We start from the raw sequence: 20,751 nt of genomic DNA on the forward strand, positions 1-20,751 counted from the left end.
AAAATGAATAGCTGTCAATAGCTGTCAGATAGCTTGGTTTATTAATTTGAACCCATTTCCCCTTGCTCAACCAAAACTGTATCACTAAACTATCCCGTCTTACACTAAAAGTAAATTTTTCCCGTCCTTCGGTCTCATCTTATCTCACCTATCATACTGCTAATCATTCCCCCTCAAAAAAAGGTGCATGACGCATGATCTGGTGTGTGTGTGTACGTGTGTTCTCACCCCTCAGATCTTCTCCGATGCCAAGAGCGAGCCCGTCTTTTGTCCACTGTACAATGCCGGTGTAGTTAAACACCACGCAGGACAGAACCACTCTCTCCCCGACCACCACAGACTGATCCGCCGGCTCCTGAGAAAACCGCGGGCCGCTAAATACTGACAGACAAAGAGGGACACAGAAATTAGATTCTATGTGCATATATTGCATCGTCAGAAAGTAAAAAAAAAATGAGGCACTGTATATATATATTTTTGGAATGCCATACATTGTTGAATAACCCATACTAAACCAGACAAGCCTAGACATTTACAACTTTGCATTTGGCATACATAAACATTAGGCAAAAATACTTTTCAAAACAACAATATTGTGAAATATGTTTTCTATTGTAATATATTTTCAAATGTAATGTATTCCTGTTATGGTAAAGATGAATTACTTCAGTGTCACATGATCCTTCAGAAATCATTCTAATATGATGATTTGCTGCTCAAGAAACATTTATTATCAACAGTTGTGTGGCTTAATATTTTTGTGGAAACCTTGATACATTTTTTTCAGGATTTTTGGGTGAATAGAAAATTCAAAAGAACAGCATTTATTTAAAATAGAAATATTTTCTGTCTCTTTTAAACAAAATGAATCTTTCTTGCAACAAAACAAACAAACAAACAAACTAACTGACCCCAAAGTTTTGAAAAGTAGTGTACATTAAAATGATACATGACAGATTAAAAAAATTTGAGGAGTTCCTCACAAGAGCATTTCCCCATGCATTTTAAATATCAGGGACATTTTTGCCCCAAACCCTAATTAATTTCTGACTCTGAAAAATTGCGTTAATGAATGTCTTTTTGTAATATTTCACCATTACATCATCGCAAAAAGATAATTCAGAAAAATTCAGTCGCTCTCTCTCTTCCTGCCTCTTTTTCTCCTCAGGCGCACGACATTCCTCCAGGATTATTGGTAACAGTCCAATTTGCTAATTAAGGCAAACCTCGTTAATAAAGGGAGGGGGGGAAAGAAAGGGTGTACCTCCAGAGGATTACATTTACAACCGTAAAACAAAACTCTTCATCACACATAAAGGAATAGGTCACACCAAAATGGATATTCTGTCATCATTTACTCATCCTGATGTTGCTCCAAACCTGACTGACTTTTTTCTGTGGAACACAATAGGACAAATACCTAGACATAATGTCGGCCCAGATCCGGCCCACGTCTGGAAAGTGTGGAATCCACGTGTACCAGATGTGGGCCGGATCTGGGCCGACACTATTATGTTGCTGTCTGGGTAATGAAGAATGTAGTGGCTGCTCTTTTTTTTATTCAGTTGACTTTGGTGAAAGAAAGTCATACGGAAAATCAAGGTCTCTGGACGTCGAGTTTCTGTCATAAAGCCAACCTTCCCGTTTTGTAACTGTCTGTGCATTGCGATTGGACTGCAGGAGACATGACGTCATGTCTTTGCGGCACAGCTGCTTATGACATCGCTTAATGACACTGGCCTGTGTATCAGAACCCTGAAAGCAGCTTCACTGGGTTAGCTAGTCATTAGTGATGCAAAAGTGTCCTCAGAACAAAGACACAACATCTGATCTCTGATTCATAGACTGATTCGTCTCTGTGTGTGTGTGTGTGTGTGTGTGTGTGCTTTGAAAATTCTGAAGTATTTCCAGATGCTACAGTATAAGAACAAAATCCCTGAAGTGGTGCTGCCAAATTTTAAGCACTTACAAAAGCAGCAGAGCCAAATGCAAAACGTCATGGAGAGAGAGAGATAAACTGAGAATGACAATAATGTACCCTGTAGCACTCGCACAGAAACAGCCTTTTAATTATGTGCCGAGAGAGGTAAGCAAGAATACATGACTTTTAGTCAAATGGTCTCAGACGGAACATTCATCTGTCCACATCTTTCCTCGGGGCAAGTCTTGCTCTAATTTGACAGACAAATAAAAACTGTATTTTGTGTGGGTGTGTGTATAGTGTGATGTCCATGAGCATTTGTGTGTGAGTACTAATATGTCTAGGTCGGACTCAGGTACCACAACATTTACATCACTCTTAATTTAAAGGAATAGTTTACTTCAAAATGAAAATCTGTCATCATTTACTCACCCTCAAGTTGTTTCAAACCTGTATGAATTTCTTTTTTCTGCTGAACACAGAGGAAGATATTTTGAAGAATGTAATTAACCAGACAGTTGATGTACTCCATTGACTTCCATGCAGTCTGCTTCCATAGTAGGAAAAAAACTCAATGGCGTCTATCAACTGTCTGGTTATCGACATTCTTCAAAATATTTTCTTTTGTGTTCAGCAGAAGAAAGAAATTCATATAGGTTTGAAACAACTTGAGGGTGAGTAAATGACAGAATTTTCATTTTGAAGTGAACTATTCTTTAAGTCACTGTCGACTTTGACTTTGATTTAAGCTTCGGAGTCTATTCTAAAACTGGATTCCAAACTCATTTTCTTAATTTTAAGTCAGCATACCACAAGATCTTATAAACAGTGTAAACTATAAATTACACTATTTTTTATTGACAATATAACCTTTCCTGTTTTCTTTAATAAATAAATGTAAATATTAATTGTACTTTACATACGCACACACAACTTATCTTCGAAGTGACTGTGTAGCCACTGCCAACTGAGATTGAAGCGTAATAAAGTTTTTTTTTTTATGAATAATAAACTGTCTTCACCTCCTTCTTTGCCTTTAATGTTGCTCTTCTGTCAAAGACACGAGTTGCTTTCAGTCAAGTCTAGCCATATTATTATGATCGCTTAGCTAGCTAGCTACTAGTGCTGTTGTGTTGTTGTTGTCTTAAAGGACTTTTTTTATTTGAACAACCTGTGCTACTGAGTGAATGATTCAAAGATTTACTTGTCGCCACCTGCAGGTGTAATTATGAGACTTAAGAAAGAGTTATCACAAGATTTGAATCACTGGGATGAATCGAAATCCTCACAACTAGTAGACGAGGGCAGGCTCTTCTGTGAGTGGAATCAACATTTTGGAGTAAAGTTTTGCAGTCGACTCTGCCAATTAATCGAAATATATATATATATTTAAATCGACTCCCACTCTAATTTTTCCACAGTCAGTTTCTTTACTCTCTTCCCCACAGATAAAAACAGCCTGCCCTTGTTTGCTGCCTGAAGTTCAGTGTTTTTATAGGGTCATTCTCGATGACGTGGTCATGGTGTCCCTCTACTTTGCAACCAACAAAAATAAACTTTAAATACTAATAAATCATAAAGTGTTTGCATTTGTATAATGAAAACAATCTGTAAACTGTTAAAAGTTAAACCTTTGTTTAAAATACAATTTTAATTGATTTTTTTTTTATTACAAAATCTGAATGTTCCCACCATACATGTAGCCTGCAGGTATTGACAATATAGTATCCTGGGATGTAATTGCAACAATACAACACTATATAACAAATAAAGCGGTTATATTGTGAATGTATATGTTATTTAACATACACACTTTATTTCTTTCTTTTTACAAAAAAATATGTTTTGTTATTTAATATGCACACTTTATTTATTAATTACAAAAAAAAAATGTATTATAAAATAAAAATAAAATAAAAAAGGTTTATTTGTCCCGTGATCTTGAAACTATCATTATGGCATTTTAGAAAAGTGTGGATTTGTGCTAATTTGTCTGTGGTGTTACAGTCTTCCTTGGCAGTAATAGCCTATAGTAACACCACAGTAACACAGTAACACCTCATAAGCACAAGCACTAGTATTTGTCTAAAATTAATTAAAACCATAAACTGCTCAATATATGAAAATTATTATATTCAATCAAATTAATTTTAAAAAATTGTTTCCATTTTATCTCAGTAGGTGGGTACATGTGTAGGCATATTTCATGTTTTTTTCTTTTTTTTTCTCTCTCTCTTTAGGAAATAAGTGAATAAAGGTCTCCAATTTCTCTCTATCCCAATTTCTCTCTATCCAATTTCCTGAGGGAAATTTAAGTGGAACAAAGGAGAGAAGCAAACAGATGAAATTTCAATTTTTGTTTTTCACAGAAAGCCTATTTTCAATCCTTCTCCCCTTCTGATTTCATCCCACTCTTCAAATATCATATTTTTTTCACCTTACTCCTTTTGCTCGTCCTTCATTTTCTTGTTTTGCATTTATTTGGATTACTCCTCCTCTATCTCCATCATTCCAAATCCCAGACTACATTTTTCTGTCTTCCCTTATCTCTGTTTTTCCACCACATGCAGCATTATCTGTTCTTGAAGTGGAAGAATAATTTTAATGTAGGCCTACTTAAAATAGTTCTACACATCCCGATCAACCATTGCATTCTTATTAAATATTTGGCTAATTAATTTGTACTTTGGAGATTTCGCAGATTTGTGCTGGTTCGTTTCGCCAGTAGGTGGCGACAAGTGACTGTGTTTATGTATGAGTCATTTGGTCCAACGATTCATTCAGGAACGAAAGAGACTTGCTGTGTACCAACATCCGTCCTAAATAGTAGATTATTAGAAAATAGAATTAGTGTGATTAAGTGTGATATTAATTATAAAGGTAGTGCTCTTTGCGCTATACCAAATCATGAAAAATCCAAACTGAAATCCTGCCAAAAACAACCATCCCCAGAACACAAACACACACCACAAAATGTTCTTCTGTAAACAGCAGCATGTTGGGTACAGGGGTAACATGCTTCGGGACATTCAGCAAAACCACTCAAATGTCACTCAGTGTACTACGGGGCCTCAGGGGGATCTGGTGACCCTCGACATTAGCAGTGGCACAGAAACAGGACGGCGTAAAAGATTCGCCAAACGCCCTTCATTTCATTAATATTTCATTTCACACATCCCTCCCGTCCCAGGAATCTCAAGTAAACTGATGCTCAGAGGAGCGGATGAGAGAGAGATTTAACCCCAGAGAAATGCGGCTGAAACATCTACATCTCCTCTCAGATATGTGTGTACATACCACTAATGAAGTCAGACATTTAAAAAACTAAAATTATGATGAAATGATGCTGTTACTCCACTTTGAGCTGTTGCAGTGCAGAAGAGTGAGTGCGAGGAGTATAATGAGCGCTGAGAAGCAAGAGAGAAGTAAGAGAGTGTTCTGTGAACGTCATAATGCATTTCGGTCAGGACCACTATCGTCAAATACGATTGACAATTAGCATACAGTTTGGATTGGCGGTATGGTTCTTTTGAATCAACATGAATGTATTGCAGATATCATTAATTCAAGGTTTTAAAGTACAACATAATTTGAGAATTTATTCTGATTCAAGGGGGATCAGAATGCCAAATACTGACTGACGAGAGGAGGAGCTGGGGATGGAGGCGGGTAATTCGCTCCTGAGAAACGCGATAGCTGCTGATAATACTGAAGGAGCTTATATATGTAGGCTATACATTGATAGGCGTTGTATTCCTATAGGTAGACGTGGATCAGCTGAGAGTCAACGTTTCTTGACTAACGTGACCTGCCAGAACTGACGCTACGCTTGATGTTTGTTTAGTTTCTTGAGGCCTCGACATACTGACCTCTTTGTGTCAACAGGCTGTTAGAAAGGTCAAAGGTCATCTCCATAGGTTGCAGGACACATGAGGGCACCCCGTCTATCATATTTACTTTCCTTCCCTGTATGGTTCCTCTGCTCCTATTTTCCACAGGCATCTTTCTTTCTGGTATGTGAACTTTCTTCCTTTATTTATCTCTCCTCTCGTTTTCCAGCTCATCCCAACTGTCCGTTTCCTTTTTCCATTCGATCATCTCACTCACACACACACTTTCTCTTTCTCGGCACTGAAAGAATGTGAAGCATTTCCTTTACCTCCCCCTCTCTCTCTCTTCTTTCCTTCTCTTGCTCAGTTTCCATCTCACCTCATGCCTCTCAACTCATTCTCCTCCCTACCTCTCTTTTTTTCTGTTTTGGTCTCTTAATTAAAAATGTGAGAAAATGTTTGCTTTCAGCATCAGTCACCTCGGTGCAACGAAAACACAGAAAGGGAATAATTTATGCACTGTACTGTCATGTCATTTCTCATTTAGACTCTACTTATCTCACTCATTTTTTTCTGCCTCACATTCTCAGATTTTATCAAGTTGAAAGGGAATCTTTGCTGTGTCACCTTAAGGTTTGGACACTCTGACTGCATCCGAAATGGCACACTTCCCTACTACATATATAGTAGGCAAAAAACTGAATGTGACAAAAGAAGTATGTCTGAATTCAAAGTAAAAGAGTAGACAAAAAGTCCCCGGATGACCTTCTGGTGAGATTCTGAAGTGTGCATACGATGGACACTTTACTATCCCATGGGGCCACGGGAGAGGATTTATGAATGGCAGTGAAGCGATGTAACTGACGCTTGTAGGTCACATGATAATGACAAAATGGCGGATGTAGTACGTCCAGATTACTACTAATAAGATTGACACTTCAAAATCATAAAGAGATCGTAAAACAATCCATATGATTTCAGCGGTTTAGTCCAAATTTTCTGAAGAGACACAATCGCTTTTTATGATGAACAGATTGAATTTAGGCTTTTATTCACACATAGCATCCAAAAAAACACTCAGAACACCTTAGCAACCAGATAGCAATACCCTGGCAACCACCCTAGCACCACGGTGGCCAATCCAGTACAGGCAATGACCACTGATGTTTAGAATTTTTTAAATTCTAGTTTTTTTTTGGGGGGGGGGGGGGGGGGGGGGTTGGACACAGACCTAGTCAAGATTATTTTCCCCATCCCCCAACAAATTTAAATTCAAATGGACATATTCGAATGACAAAGAGAGCATCTGCAGTGTGACATATTCGGCTCGCCAGCGCACCACCGAAAAACTAGAACATGCAGAGGGTCGTCTCCCGAAAATCCAGCACGCCCTCCTCTTTCTCTCTCTCTCTCTCTCTCTCTCTCTCTCCATACATCCAGTTATCTCTTACACTGTTTCCATCCATTCTCCCACATTCTTCCCTCTACCGCTTCCATCCAAATCCTAAAGTTCTGTCGCCATAGCAACAACTGTCGTCTGCGAAAATTACCCCCAAAAATGCTCTCTTTATATGCGTGCTGGTTGCAGCCCACCCTCTGCAGACTGTCTCCAGTGAGGGTGTTTAGGGAGAATCAGCGATATTGAGAATCAGCAAATTAATTCAAAGAGAAACACAAACGACAAACCATTAAAAGTATAGCAACACACAGATGGATGGATGCATCCTCTCAGAATCAAGCAGAAAATACAAAGAGATTCTGAAAGCAAAGAAAGAATGAACAGGTATCATGATGGGGAGAGCCATCGCCATGGTAACAGAGAAACGAGTGAGCGCGAAAGCGGGGTAAGGAGGTAGACAGACAGAAGGGGGGGGAAGCATGCCGTCACCATGGTAACTAAAGAAGAGGGTATCCTGAGAGAGACAGACAGGCTAAAAAACACAAAAGACACATTAAGGAAGAGGGAAATCACATCTCTCGTTATCTTCTCTCTCTTGCTCTCGTTCCCTTCCTCTCGGTTCTCCACTGCACCCACTCATTGAAGCAGAGCTGCTTCCATTTGCAAATCTAATGTGTGTATGTGTATGTGTGCGCATAAAAAAGAGCAGTGATTGAGTGCATGTGCATGTGTGTGCGCTGCATGTGAACTTGTGGAACTGCAGAGGGACAGAACATGTGTGTGTGTATCTGAACAAAAAGGAATTTATCAACAATCTATTTCTGCTGATTAGATAAAATCAAATATCATCCCTAGTGAAAAATAATAAATATACCAACATGTATTTGAAATACATTAATTTTATGCTAAGTATACTACAAATACATTTACATATACTTAACATAAATATACCCTGCAATTGTACTTTTGGTATACTAAATTGATATTGCGCGCGCAATAAGTGGGCGGTCAATATGCTAATGTTTCGTCGTGACGTCACAAAAACGATTCATTTCATTGACTCAAAGTCGACTCTTACTTTTGAAAGACAATAACTTTAATATACTGTGCACTTTCAGATTTAAAACTTTGCAGGATGTTTTCAGTCTTTTAGAGCTATGTTACACACTACTTGAAAGGTAATTTTCAAAAATCCATAATAGGGGCACTTTAATATTAAGAATTGGGCAATAAAGAAGTACTCTAAATAAAGTCTAAAGCAATATGTCAGTAAATATGTTAATAGATTTGTACTATATTTAGTATGAAATAAATGTATAAATGTTAGTAGCCTATAGGTTTTATTTATAATAAAAATATATTTTGTTGTCACAAGAACGAGTGATTTGAATGAATATATATATATATATATATATATATATATATATACACAGTAGAGAAACCATCAAAATATGAGGGAAATATTTTATAAATATTTTAAATATGAGGGAAGAAAAAACTTGGTAAAGGTATTTATCTGACAAAAAAATTTAATAAGGAAAAAGCATACATTGACTAAAATATAATCAGTTATTAATATTTTGTTGGTTCTTCCTTGTTTTTGCATGTATTCATAATTTCTTTGTTGACAGCCTGGCCAAAAATTATGTCCACACAATTTGGCATGTTTCATTAGTCTGGCTATCACCAGACCAAACTCAATCTTTTACGATTGAACATTGGTCTGGGGAGTCTGCTCTGTATTTTCTACTGTACAAGAGGTGTGATCAACGGGCATAGTTCAAATGACTCTAGTCTGTACGCAATTGGATAGTCCTTCAACCAATCAGACCAACGATCCAAGTGACGTACTTTGCAGCGAAAACTCCAGGCAGGAAACGTGTTGGTTTGGAGCATTGATCAGCGGTTTGCAGAAGCAGGATAGAAGAATATACAGGTTTCCAGCCTGAGCTGCAAGGCGAAATCAAATCGCCGGCAGATCGGGCTGGGTTTACGCAGTCTAATGTTTCATTGCATTATAAAACAATTGACTCAAAGCACAACTACACAACACCCTGAAGAATATTTATTGGCATTGATGGTTCCATTAAAGGGGTCATCGGATGCCCATTTTCCACAAGTTGGTATGATTCTTTAGGTTCTTCATGTAAAGTTTGTAACATACTTTGGTTAAAATTCCTCAATGGTTGTGTAAAACAACACCCTTTTTACCTCCTCAAAAACAGCTCTGTTCACAGCTACCTGTTTCGGTGCATGTCTCTTTAAATGATAATGAGCAACTGCTCACCTGCACCCCTCTCTTCCATGGGGCATGTTGACACAAGACACATAAAGTGCTGCCGTGGCAACCTGCCTTGGTGGGCAGTACAGACCTTATGTAGCCCCGCCCCTTTTCAGCACTGCGCTTGTTGTCTTTTGTCTTCTGGTTTGTATTTCCACAGCGATCTTATGTATTTATGAATTAACTGCCCGTTTTAAAATCTTCCCGTTCACTGACAATTATTCTTCGACAACGATGCAATAGAAATATACAGAGCAACCACAAAACCGGAAGTTCAAAGACAATATTCTAAAGATGGCTGCGCGCTTGTTTCTCTGGCGCATACAAATGTCTGAAGACAGAAATATGCTAATACGGGACAGTCCGCCAGTGGTTGTGGGCGGAGCATGAGCAATATGACTTCATATTGCTCAGAAAATCCAAACGGCTTGATTATTGAGAGTGTTTAGGCTTTTTGAGGATAAAAAAAAAAAAGGAGTGAATGGATTTTTCTCATTGTATGGTGATTGTGTCCACACACTTTAAGAACATTTAGCATGCATGGAACCTTTCCATTCTACAAAAGGATCTTTATAGTGGAAAAAGGTTCTTTAGATTTTTAGAAATGTTCTTCATACTAAGAAAGAAATGGTACTTTTAAGAACCATTCATTGAAAGGTTCTTTGGGGAACCAAAAATAGTTCTTCTATGGCATTACTGAAAACCCCCTTTTGGAACCTTTATTTTTAAGAGTGAATATGCTTACAAAATCTACACATTTTTAATAATATTTAAATAAAGGGTGAGGATGTAAATTGTCTGAGACTGGATATCACTTTTGGCCACTACTATATATATATTTGGATAAAAGTGATAAAAGAGTCTGCTAAACAAATGTAAGTTTACTAACAATGCCAGTTAGAAAAAGAACAGAGGAGGAGATTGCAGCACCATCAGAAATCACTCCCAAAACCAATTGTTGACTTCGTAAGCACAAAACCCTCGGCTTCCCATGATTGCGAGGCTGTTGTGAGAACAATGTACTGATTTTATAAGTTTGGGCTGTGTATTCCTTCTCTGTCATTTGAAGAATTCTGGGAATCCTTCAGCCTAATGCCAATGGATCTGGACCTCTGCCCTAAAGGTTGCAAGTTCAGTTACAAATAGAGATGACCCAAACACTGAGACACGATTACAGTGATTAATCCTGCTCTATCTATTCTGCCCTTGAGATACAAACTTAACCCCGAGCTGCTGTGGGAGGAACTGTCCCTGCAATACATTTTCTGCAAATCACTTTAGATGACTAACTAACCAATAGACTGTCTTCTAGAAGCAAAAACAAATGCCATCCAATGCTGACATCTCAAACCAATTGGATATAATTAATGAAATAATTTGGGAATAAACATAATAAAACAACATTGTTTATTACACAGTTACACAATTAGAAGACAACTCCTTTATATTATAAATATGTAAACAAATATTAAACTTATTGAAGCAAACCTCTGTATTCTTGAGAACTCGTTCAGCTCAGATTGAGTAATGAAATTTAAAGAATGTATGCATCGGCTTTATACATCAAGCATTGTGTGAAAGGTTTAATACAAAGGATTTTTTTTTCAGACTCTGGAATGCCAATGTCACGTGTAAAGGTCACTTAGCAGCTAGATAATAAAAGAATAATAATAATAATTTAGATAATAGTAGAGCCGCACGATTCTGGATAAAGGGAGAATCACTCTGTTTTTCTTTCAAACTTTCACGATTCTGAACAGACAACTAAATAAAATAAAGTAACTTACTAGAGGTTCTGACAAAATGTTATTTGTCTATTTAAAATGTTTAATTTGATATGGTTTAAATGTTTTTTAATTGATTTATGACTCACTCATTTAATTAATGGATGAATCAGTGTTTTTTTAACAAATCTCTTGAATGAATGATTCAATAATGTTTCAATGGAAACACGTCAATTTCGCAAAAACATTTATCGCTAAACAGTTTTTACGCTCTTATGAGGTGGTTTTTCAGGCAATTCGAAAAAGAAATATTTCGCAAAACTGCAATGGAAACAGTTTTTGTGCATTTACAGGTCACCTGACGTAGATGGCGCATTTTGTTTGGAATTACAGGGATACCTACCACCATCCGACTTTACTTACCGCGAGGGGAAAAATGCCGTTTTAGTCGCATAACATCGGTAATGGAAACGCTGTATTTTCGCAATAGTTTTTAGTTGACATTTAGAAAAAATCCCAAAAGTTTTTAACAATCACTTGTCGCCACCTACTGGTGTAACGATGTAATCGATACAATTGTAATTTGAAGCGTCATGTTTGTTTTGATCGCTTCCATTGACAGTGTTCATGTCCAAACTATAAACTTGTATCCCAGTACTACTGTGATAATATGAATATTTGTAACACAGAAATGACTATACTGTGTGTGGTTGAAAAGACTGTTCGTGAAGCTGTTTCATATCTATACTGTACATGATAACTGCTCTCAATGGCGGTGTGAATTTGTCAAAGGTTTAATAGACACAGGCGAATCGTTTTCATTTAGGAATGAGATTGCATGGGTGTTTGAATCGAGATCACAAATGTTTATGTTTAATCGTGCAGCTCTAGATAACAGTATAAAACTGAATTAGTGAAAATAAAGAATGATGCTACTGCTAAAAATCCTATTTCAATGAAATTTGGCTCATCAGAATACTTGGTATTCTTAGGTTGTTTTGGATTTTTTTTTCTCATTAATTTCATTATGGTTGATAGAAAAATGAGGTAAAAATGTCGTTTTACAAAGGCCTACATTTGGCCTCAACATAGTTCCACTGGGGGAGATTGTAAACTTCAGCATTATCATACATTTAAAAGAGCAATGAGCAGAACTAGAACAAAGGAAGCACATATTGGCTTGCTATTTCATGTAGAACTGGATTGCCAGGATCCATTTAAACATGTCAATGGCAAATGTCAAATGCATGAAACCATGTCAAAGTCAAGATCACCTTAAGGCGAGCAGTAAACCTACTGGAAACAAAACCTAAAAACTGCTGTTTTATAAACACATGAAATTCCTATGTAAATATAAGTTTTACCTGAGCATCAAAAATTATTTCGTATATTTCTTCCCTTATTGCCTTATGTCTAATAATTTAATATTTGTATTATGTTAAAGCATGTGCATGTGAAGTGAGCACATTTATACCGCTTCTGTATTACTACTTCATTCATTTTTGGTGAGTATTGCTGTTTCTGCAAAATCCTATGTACATTCATTCTCCGTGTGTCATGTTTTACTACGGTCCGCAGTCTTGTGCATGAAAGGTGCTTTGTGTTCCTGCGGCTCTCTGATTGGGCAATGGTGACGAGGGTGAGTCTCTGATTGGCTGAGGTACTTTGTTCCGTCCATTTAGCTCTTGTCCCTCCCTGAGATCGTTCTCACCTCGTTTGCTCTCTTTTTTCCCTTCCTCTCCCTCCCAACCTATAACATATCATATATTTCTGTAAGTTTCTGCCATTCCCTTTGTGAGTTGCTATGGTTACCAGGTCTCTCGCACTCCCCCAGTTCACCCCTTCTCCCTCCCTCTCTGCCTCTGCTTCTGGGGTTGCTATAGTAACAGATTTACTTAAAAAAGAGACAGCGCAAAAAAAAAAAAAAATTCCCCCTTCATGCCTCCCGCTCTTCCTCACTGATAACTGCAGTGCTCTCGCACGTACATTCACATACTAACAACAATGCATTAGTAATGGCATCATCAATATATTACATAGAGCACACCATAGACAAAATAATACAATGAATATTCATAGAAACTAATGAATACTGAGTCCATCTCTCTCAGATCTAGCACTAACATTGTTTCCATTCTGATTCAGTTAAGTTTATGCACATCTATAATATCAATTAAGACCAATTAGCTGTTAAGGCTGAGACACACAAAGCTGACGGTTGGCAGTCGGGCAATGTCGGGCCATTTTTGATCATCGGTCGGCTTAGTTTTTGGCTCTAGTCGGACGCCATCATGGTTTTTTGGGCCGATTTAGTATGTTGAATCGGCATCGGGCCTTCAGTGAGAGAGAGAACTCTGATTGGCTGTTCAGCTTAGCGAACAAGTTAGTGCAAGAGAATAAAAGCGAAATTGAAGAAAGCGAGCAAAGAAGTCAGGACGGCACAGACAGCAGGCTGTTATAATTTTACATCATCTTACCTGAGCCTATCTAATATTTTCATAATAATATGAGCCGACTGGATCAGCGTGATTGATTTAAAAATGATAAGCAAGCGCTGCATTGTTTGTATGTCTGCAGTCCTAGTTTCAGTTTCCCTTTTTGAATGACGAAAACAGACTATTGATACTGCTGATATAGACAGTTATTTACATACACGCTGGCATAGAACACACATGGTAGTTGACAGCCGCCTGTAGTCCATTTGGTGTGTTCAAGCGCAGCTTTTTGGCCGAGACGCAGCTGCAGTCTGCCGCTAGTTCTTTGACATCGGCTTGGTGTTGGTGTGTCCCGGGCTTTAGAGGCCACTGTTGCACATGCTCTCAAAATCAAACTCAAAGTTACAGTATCTTTCACTTTTATTGAGGTAATTTTTTATATAAGGGAAACCGGGGCAAGCTGTCATTCTTTTTACTCCAGTGAATATTTCTTAAATAAATTTGGTTTTGAAAGTCTTTATAAAATAAAAAAACACATTTACCTTTGTGACCCATGTTGTCACAATGGGAACCTACTAGTTATTAATACTAGCTTACAAATAAATATGTAAATATTAGTTTAAAAAGCCACCAAATATATATTTGTATTTAAAATGTACCTAATGGCTTTACAGTAGTAATGTAAGCCATTAAACAATTATGAATCACAAAAATTAGATTCATGAAACTGCATGAATAGAATATCAAAATTGATCAATATACTGTCTTACACATTATTTTGTACTACCAAAATTATACCACTCTTATTTTAGTATTGTCACAATATTATGTCGTTTTTATTATATTATATTATATTATATTATATTATATTATATTATATTATATTATATTATATTATTATAGTTTTAAAAATAATTAATTTAATTTAATTTAATTAGTTAAAAAATTTTATGTTCTGTTTTTTATTTTAATTTTAATTTCAGTTCAAGTTTTTGTAATTGTATTAATTGTATTAATTTGAGTTATTTTAGTACATCAAGAGTAAAATAAAAAAATAAAAAAATAAATCTATGTAAATAAAATAAAATAAGTAAAAAAAAAAATTATCACGTTTTTATTTTTCAGTTAATGTGTATTTTATTCAAGTCAAGTGTTTGTTTTTTTAAGGTTAAAGGGTTAGTTCACCTAAAAATGAAAAATCTGTCAGTAATTACTCACCCTCATTTTGTTCCAACGATGCATGCGTGTTGTGTCGACGCGAAAGCAGAGGTTGTTGCGTGAATGCGTCAAAGATTCATATTTTGTAAATTAAGTGGAAAATTAAGTAAGCACGCGTACGTCATAGTGCTGTCGTTCATTAAAAAATACCTTCATTTGTGTTCCAAAGATCAACGAAAGTCTTACAGGTTTGGAACAAAATGAGGGTGAGTAATTACTGACAGAATGTTTATTTTTGGATGAACTATCCCTTTAACTATAATAAAAAAGATCGAATTGAAATTGTAAAACAGCAACAGACAAGCTTTAAACTAGGTGTTTGACACAAAACCTTATAGTTAAGCTACTTTTGACAACTCGCCCCAGTCTTTATAAATACAATTCTTTGAAGCTATCATTGTGTATCACAAAACCCCTTAGAATAATACCACTACTAGATGTTCACATGGTTACAGTTTAAAAATAGCTGGACAAATGTGTGTTCATGTGTGCCTTTGAGTATGTATGTACACCTGTATTCACAGTCTCCTCCTGTATCCACAAAATCTCATTCTTGTCCAAACGTGCACGTATGTCTTCACACCTGTGCCCCAGTTATTCATCTAACAAAATTACTGCTGCCTACCAGTAACCCACTGGAGAGATCTCCAGCCCAGACAGATCTGGGACTGATATTTCTTCTACACAAGCATGTAAATGAGATGTTTCCTGATGATCATCTCTGCGCTGAAATTAACGACTGTCTGGTCTTGTATTAGACACATATATGTATATACCAGTCCATGCACAAATGACTATATATAAACAACTATTGCTAGTGTGTCAAGCAACTTGGTGCACACTAATAATAATATACTATGCAAAGCAATCAGCTCTTTATAAATAGAAATCCAGGCATTTGGAGCCGGCATTCCATCACTGTAGTTGTTATAAGTAAACACTGCTTGGTCCATCTGCCAAATAAATGTAATGCTCACTAGTTTCACAGGTAATTAAACAGACTAGCATAGCTAAAAATATCAACTGCAATGCATCAATGTTTCTCTTACTGTCTCACATTGGTGTAAGTGTCATCTAAAATAAATGTTCATCTGTGGCTTTATTAAAAATTGCAGGGAAACTTTCACACACTGGAATGCCACTGGTGCATGAATGAAAAAAATGTACATGTACATTATGACTGAAATAACCAGTAGCCAGTCTGACTAGATAACGTCACACAACTTCTACAGTAAATGTTAATGAACCTTTTTGATATTCTTTGAAAATTTCCATCAGTCACATTAAACATTTATGTCTCAACACAAATCGCACAGTGCATACAAGAGCAAGGTAACATTGGTCCTGCTGTTTCCACCTGGTATTAGATGCGTTTTTGCTATACGGTTTTGGAGAAATTTTAATATTAAAAGGTATTAGTGTTCTATACATTTCCACTTAAATTAAATTTCCACAATGGTAACACTTGCCCGCCCACTTTTTTAGCGGCGTTGTTTCCTTAAGTATTTTTTCCCATTAATTTCCCCCAGTGATTTAAAAAAAGTGTTTAAGCCCTTGAAAAAAGTTTAAGCCCTGGCCGGAACCAAGCCAACCAGCTATGAGGTGAATCACAACATTTTTGTTTTGAATCACACATTTTTATTTGAAGCAAAAAAAGTATTCGACAGTCGGACAAACACAGAAAGGTACAAGACTGTGTACTCAACGGCTTTAGTGAGGGAAAGAACTACAATCCCATGAAGCGCTGCAAACAGCATGATCGAATTAAAAATGGAGAAATATAACATTTAAAAATGTTGATTATATATAAAAACAGATTTCATTTTTTTATTGCAAAATATGCATATTCAAATATTTAAGTATTTTGAAAGCTTGATTACATTATTTGCAGTGCTTCATGGGAGTGGGCGGAGCTAACGAGATCTTTTGCTAGTCTCTGGTGGAATTTTCTGTACAGCATCATGGGTAATGTAGTTTTTCACTACAAATTCTGCTGTTAAACACAGTTATTTTAAAACTAAGTTCAAATAATGCGGGCTATGGCTTCAACAGATGCAGATATATCAATGAACAACTTCGTAGCTCACTGTAAGGCTGTCTTTAAAGGTTTATAAGTTATCGTTAAAAATCTATTTCACTATGGACAAAATAGAATGGCTTTTTTACTTTCAGAACTGTTGCACTCATATAACAGCAAAATCCAGTGCACTCAACTATAAACAATCCTTCAAACTCATTTTTTACACAGAATTGCCGAGTTTACCTAATTTACCTTTACATTTACCTCATGTTGTGACGTATAGGCAAAATAAATGTTTGTCCCAACCTAAAACTGAAGCATAATTATTTCAAATTAATTTATATAAATCATAAATAGGCCCAAATAAACTCTGATTGTGCCATAGTGAAAGAATACAAAAAGGGTTGTGTGTGTGTGAGTGTGTGTGTGTGTGTGTGTGTGTGTGTGTGTGTGTGTGTGTGTGTGTGTGTGTGTGTGTGTGTGTGTGTGTGTGTGTGTGTGTGTGTGTGTGTGTGTGTGTGTGTGTGTGTGTGTGTGTGTGTGGCCTGATAAACCCTAAATTATGAGGATTATTGGCTCCCCTGCCAATATCCAAAATCCGTGTCCTTGTGGGAAATTATTGGTCCTCAATTATTGGTCATTTTCTGAAAATGTGGAAAGTTTTCTGTGATGGGTAGGCTTAGGGGTAAGGGATAGAATGTATCGTTTGTACAGTATAAAAACCATTAAGTCTGGAAAGTTTTCATAAAACATAAAAACCCAGCATGATCATTCTTATGGAATTTATTGAATTCAATTCAAAGAGACAGTGTATGTAAAAATGTATTCACAAGCGACGTATTGCTACGAATTCATTCTGCTCTTATTTCTTGAATGTTTTGACAATAAGGCAAACTGGAAAGAACATCAAAACCAACAAATAATGCCAAAGATCTAAAAAGGTCAGCATTTTTCTTCTGTACAGTCTGGTCACATGGTCACGGTGCGTTTACACAAAGGCTCTTGAGATCACACCAGGAATGTTAAACGATAATACTGCAGACTAATTAAAAAATAACATCATTTTCCTCTTCTGTCCTCCCTCCGTCTTTTCTTTCCCTCCCTTTGCATTCCTTCCCTTGACAGATTGAGTCGGGCCTGTCTCCTTATCTCTCCATCACGCTATCCCTCCATCACAACATGTCTGTGTCACTTGGTGCTCTCACTCGAAATCAATCCATCACTCTCTCTCTCTTTCTCTCCTCCGAATCCCTCCATCAGAGAAAGTTGCTGACACTTCCTGCAAACAGGTCTCACCTCCCTCAATCTCTTTCTTTCATCACCTCTCTGTCTCTCTCTATACCACCATCTTCACATGAAAATCTGCTAACAAGTATGAGATCTGAGAGAACACACTCTCTGATCTTCACCTACACACCTAAAGATATTTGCAGACACACCGGTTGAAAGAAGAAGCACAGAATGGCTGTGTTATTATCTCTAATGTTCTGTTGAGGTTGAATCTGCTGTCTTTACATTTGGAGCTCATGGGACCCCAATGATATGAGTCTAATAGCAGTTTCCCTTCAAATTATACATGTTCTTCTATTCTTCTGATAATAAAGAAATAGAAGGCCTCTCAAAATTGGCATCTCAATCAACTGCGATAAATAATGAAATACATAGAAAGCACAGTGTTACTCACACAACGACAACAGGATAACAAACGACACTGAAATAATGCTATAAACATAAGCAAAAAAAATAATGTATAACAAAATAAAATACATTTTAAATAAATAATAATAAACAATGGTAACACTTTACAATAAGGTTTCATTTGTTAACATCAACTTCATTAGTGAACTATCAATGAAAAATTGTTTGAAGAATTTATGGTAACACTTTATTTTAAGGTGACGTAGTTACACGTTACTATGTACTTACTATAGTAATAACAGTTAATTATGCATAAACCAAACCCTAACCGTAACTCTATAGTAAGTTCATAATTTTACTCAGTAGACTACTCACTTAAGTACAATGTAACTGCGTCACCTTAAAATAAAGTGTAACCGAGTTTATTAATCTTACCTTATTCTAATATTTACTAATACCATATCAAAATCAAAAGTTGTATCTGGTAATATTATTTAATGGACCTCAGCTAAACTGAACTAACAATGAAAAGTTTTTTTATAACCCTATTATGCATTGCTCACTGTTAGTTAATAATGCATTAACTAACATTAACTAATAGGACCCTACTGTAAAGTGTTACCTAAATAACTTATAATTATATACAGATTAGTTTTTATTAGGCTACTATTACTTTTTAAATAAAATCCAAACAAAATTGTTCATTCAGGGAATTCTGGGAATGTCCCTTTCTCCATAAACTATATAACAATTCATATATATATATATATATATATATATATATATATATATATATATATATATATATATATATATATATATATATATTTTACTAATAACAAATATTATAAATATCATTGAATAAGAGTTTACTATAGAAGCACACTAAATATTTTAAGGTAGCCTAGTTCATAATAATGTTTTATTTCTAATAACACGTTTTTTTAATATTTTGTTCAAATTACATGCATATCTTACATTAAGCCTACATATGTAACGTGTACATTTCTTACATATTTAGATGCATGTATAATACATCGCATTATTTTCAGTTAGCCTAATATATTTATATATTTATTTATTTATTCCCATGCATTCTTGGCGGCAAAGCGAAGACCAATTTTTCATTCTCATTGACTTTACTTCACAGTCACTGCTACACTTTACACTACAGTCACGTTCGTCCGCGGACCTCATCTATAGCCACTGAAATTCGCGCACACGCCGTGTTTTCTTCCCAGTCAAATATCCCGTCACCGGTGATGAGTCCCACGGTTTTCTACTGCACAGTCACGCGCACGCGAGCAAGACGGGAGGCACGAGACCCTGCACTACATACTGTAGCGCGAGATACACGGCAGCGGATCGGAGGTGTTACAAACATGATTCTGCAAGCTACCATTAATAAGTAGCCTAATAAAAAAGGAAATATAGCTACTGAGTCAATACAATTTAGATATCTCTAAAAAACATAATTTTGCTCATTCAAAATTATTATAATTTGCACACACAGAAGGTCACCAGTGGGTGATACCGTTTAAAATCCAGTATTTAAAAACCTTGACACGAGACCATACAACAAAGCGCTATTTAACCTATAGCGTTACCATAGTAACAAAGTTAAAACACCTTCAGCAGCGCGCGAGCGTGTGACAGAGCAAGAGAGACGGACACACTGAATTGAATTGAATTGCACAGAGTCATTTGGTCCCTTGTGAAGATACTCGTGTCTTACCTCTGTGAACACTGATGGCCAAAGTTAAAATCCAGAGGCAAGTCATGCTGAAGCCCATCTGCGCCTCTGTCACTCAGAAAACACACCATCAATTCATCTTCACACTGGACTCTGGAATCCCGCGAAGCGCTGCTGACAATGTCATTCGCGTGCAGACGGTCTGCGTTCATTCAGCGCGCGTCTCTTTTCTCCTCAGCAGAAGCGAGTGAGATGTGTGGAGGAGTGCGCTGGAAAATCTCTTTCTTTCAGCAAATCTCAGTTTTTGATTGTTGAGGAGAGACGCAGCGCTCTGAGATCACCGGAGGACTCGCTCGGTACTGCTCTCTCTCTCTCTCTCTCTCTCTCTCTCTCTCTCTCTCATTGCGTTTGTCGTCCTTACACGCTGCTCAATGTCACAGCTCGGCAGATCATATACAACCATGCGGACATAAAATTTCATATTCAGACGACCAAGATTATTCAGTGAGGAGCAATTTGACTCAGGATGAGACTGAACAGCCCCTGGCATCCTAAATATACAGTATAGGGGAGACCGGGGCTAGTTGTCACA

The 20,751-nt window shown here is 36.7% G+C and overlaps 2 protein-coding genes across 5 annotated transcripts in view; both read right to left on the reverse strand.

Moving 5' to 3' along the window:
• The window catches only part of LOC309501419 (kin of IRRE-like protein 1), a 39,089-nt gene extending 18,564 nt beyond the window's left edge, over positions 1-20,525 (reverse strand). For all 4 annotated transcript variants that reach the window (XM_082173523.1, XM_082173521.1, XM_082173522.1 and 1 more), the window contains exons 1-2: positions 20,202-20,525; positions 229-381 (exon numbers count right to left, since the gene is read on the reverse strand). In XM_082173523.1, the coding sequence (XP_082029649.1) occupies positions 229-381; positions 20,202-20,259 (211 nt within the window). In that variant the 5' untranslated portion in view covers positions 20,260-20,525. The remainder of the gene's footprint in view (positions 1-228; positions 382-20,201) is intronic.
• Positions 1-20,751, reverse strand: part of LOC309501505 (uncharacterized protein) — a 177,353-nt gene that overhangs the window by 78,269 nt on the left and 78,333 nt on the right. The gene's annotated exons all lie outside the window — the stretch shown is intronic.

This window comes from Leuciscus leuciscus, assembly GCF_965113295.1.
Source record: "Leuciscus leuciscus genome assembly, chromosome: 6".
In the NCBI taxonomy this organism is placed as follows: domain Eukaryota; kingdom Metazoa; phylum Chordata; class Actinopteri; order Cypriniformes; family Leuciscidae; genus Leuciscus; species Leuciscus leuciscus.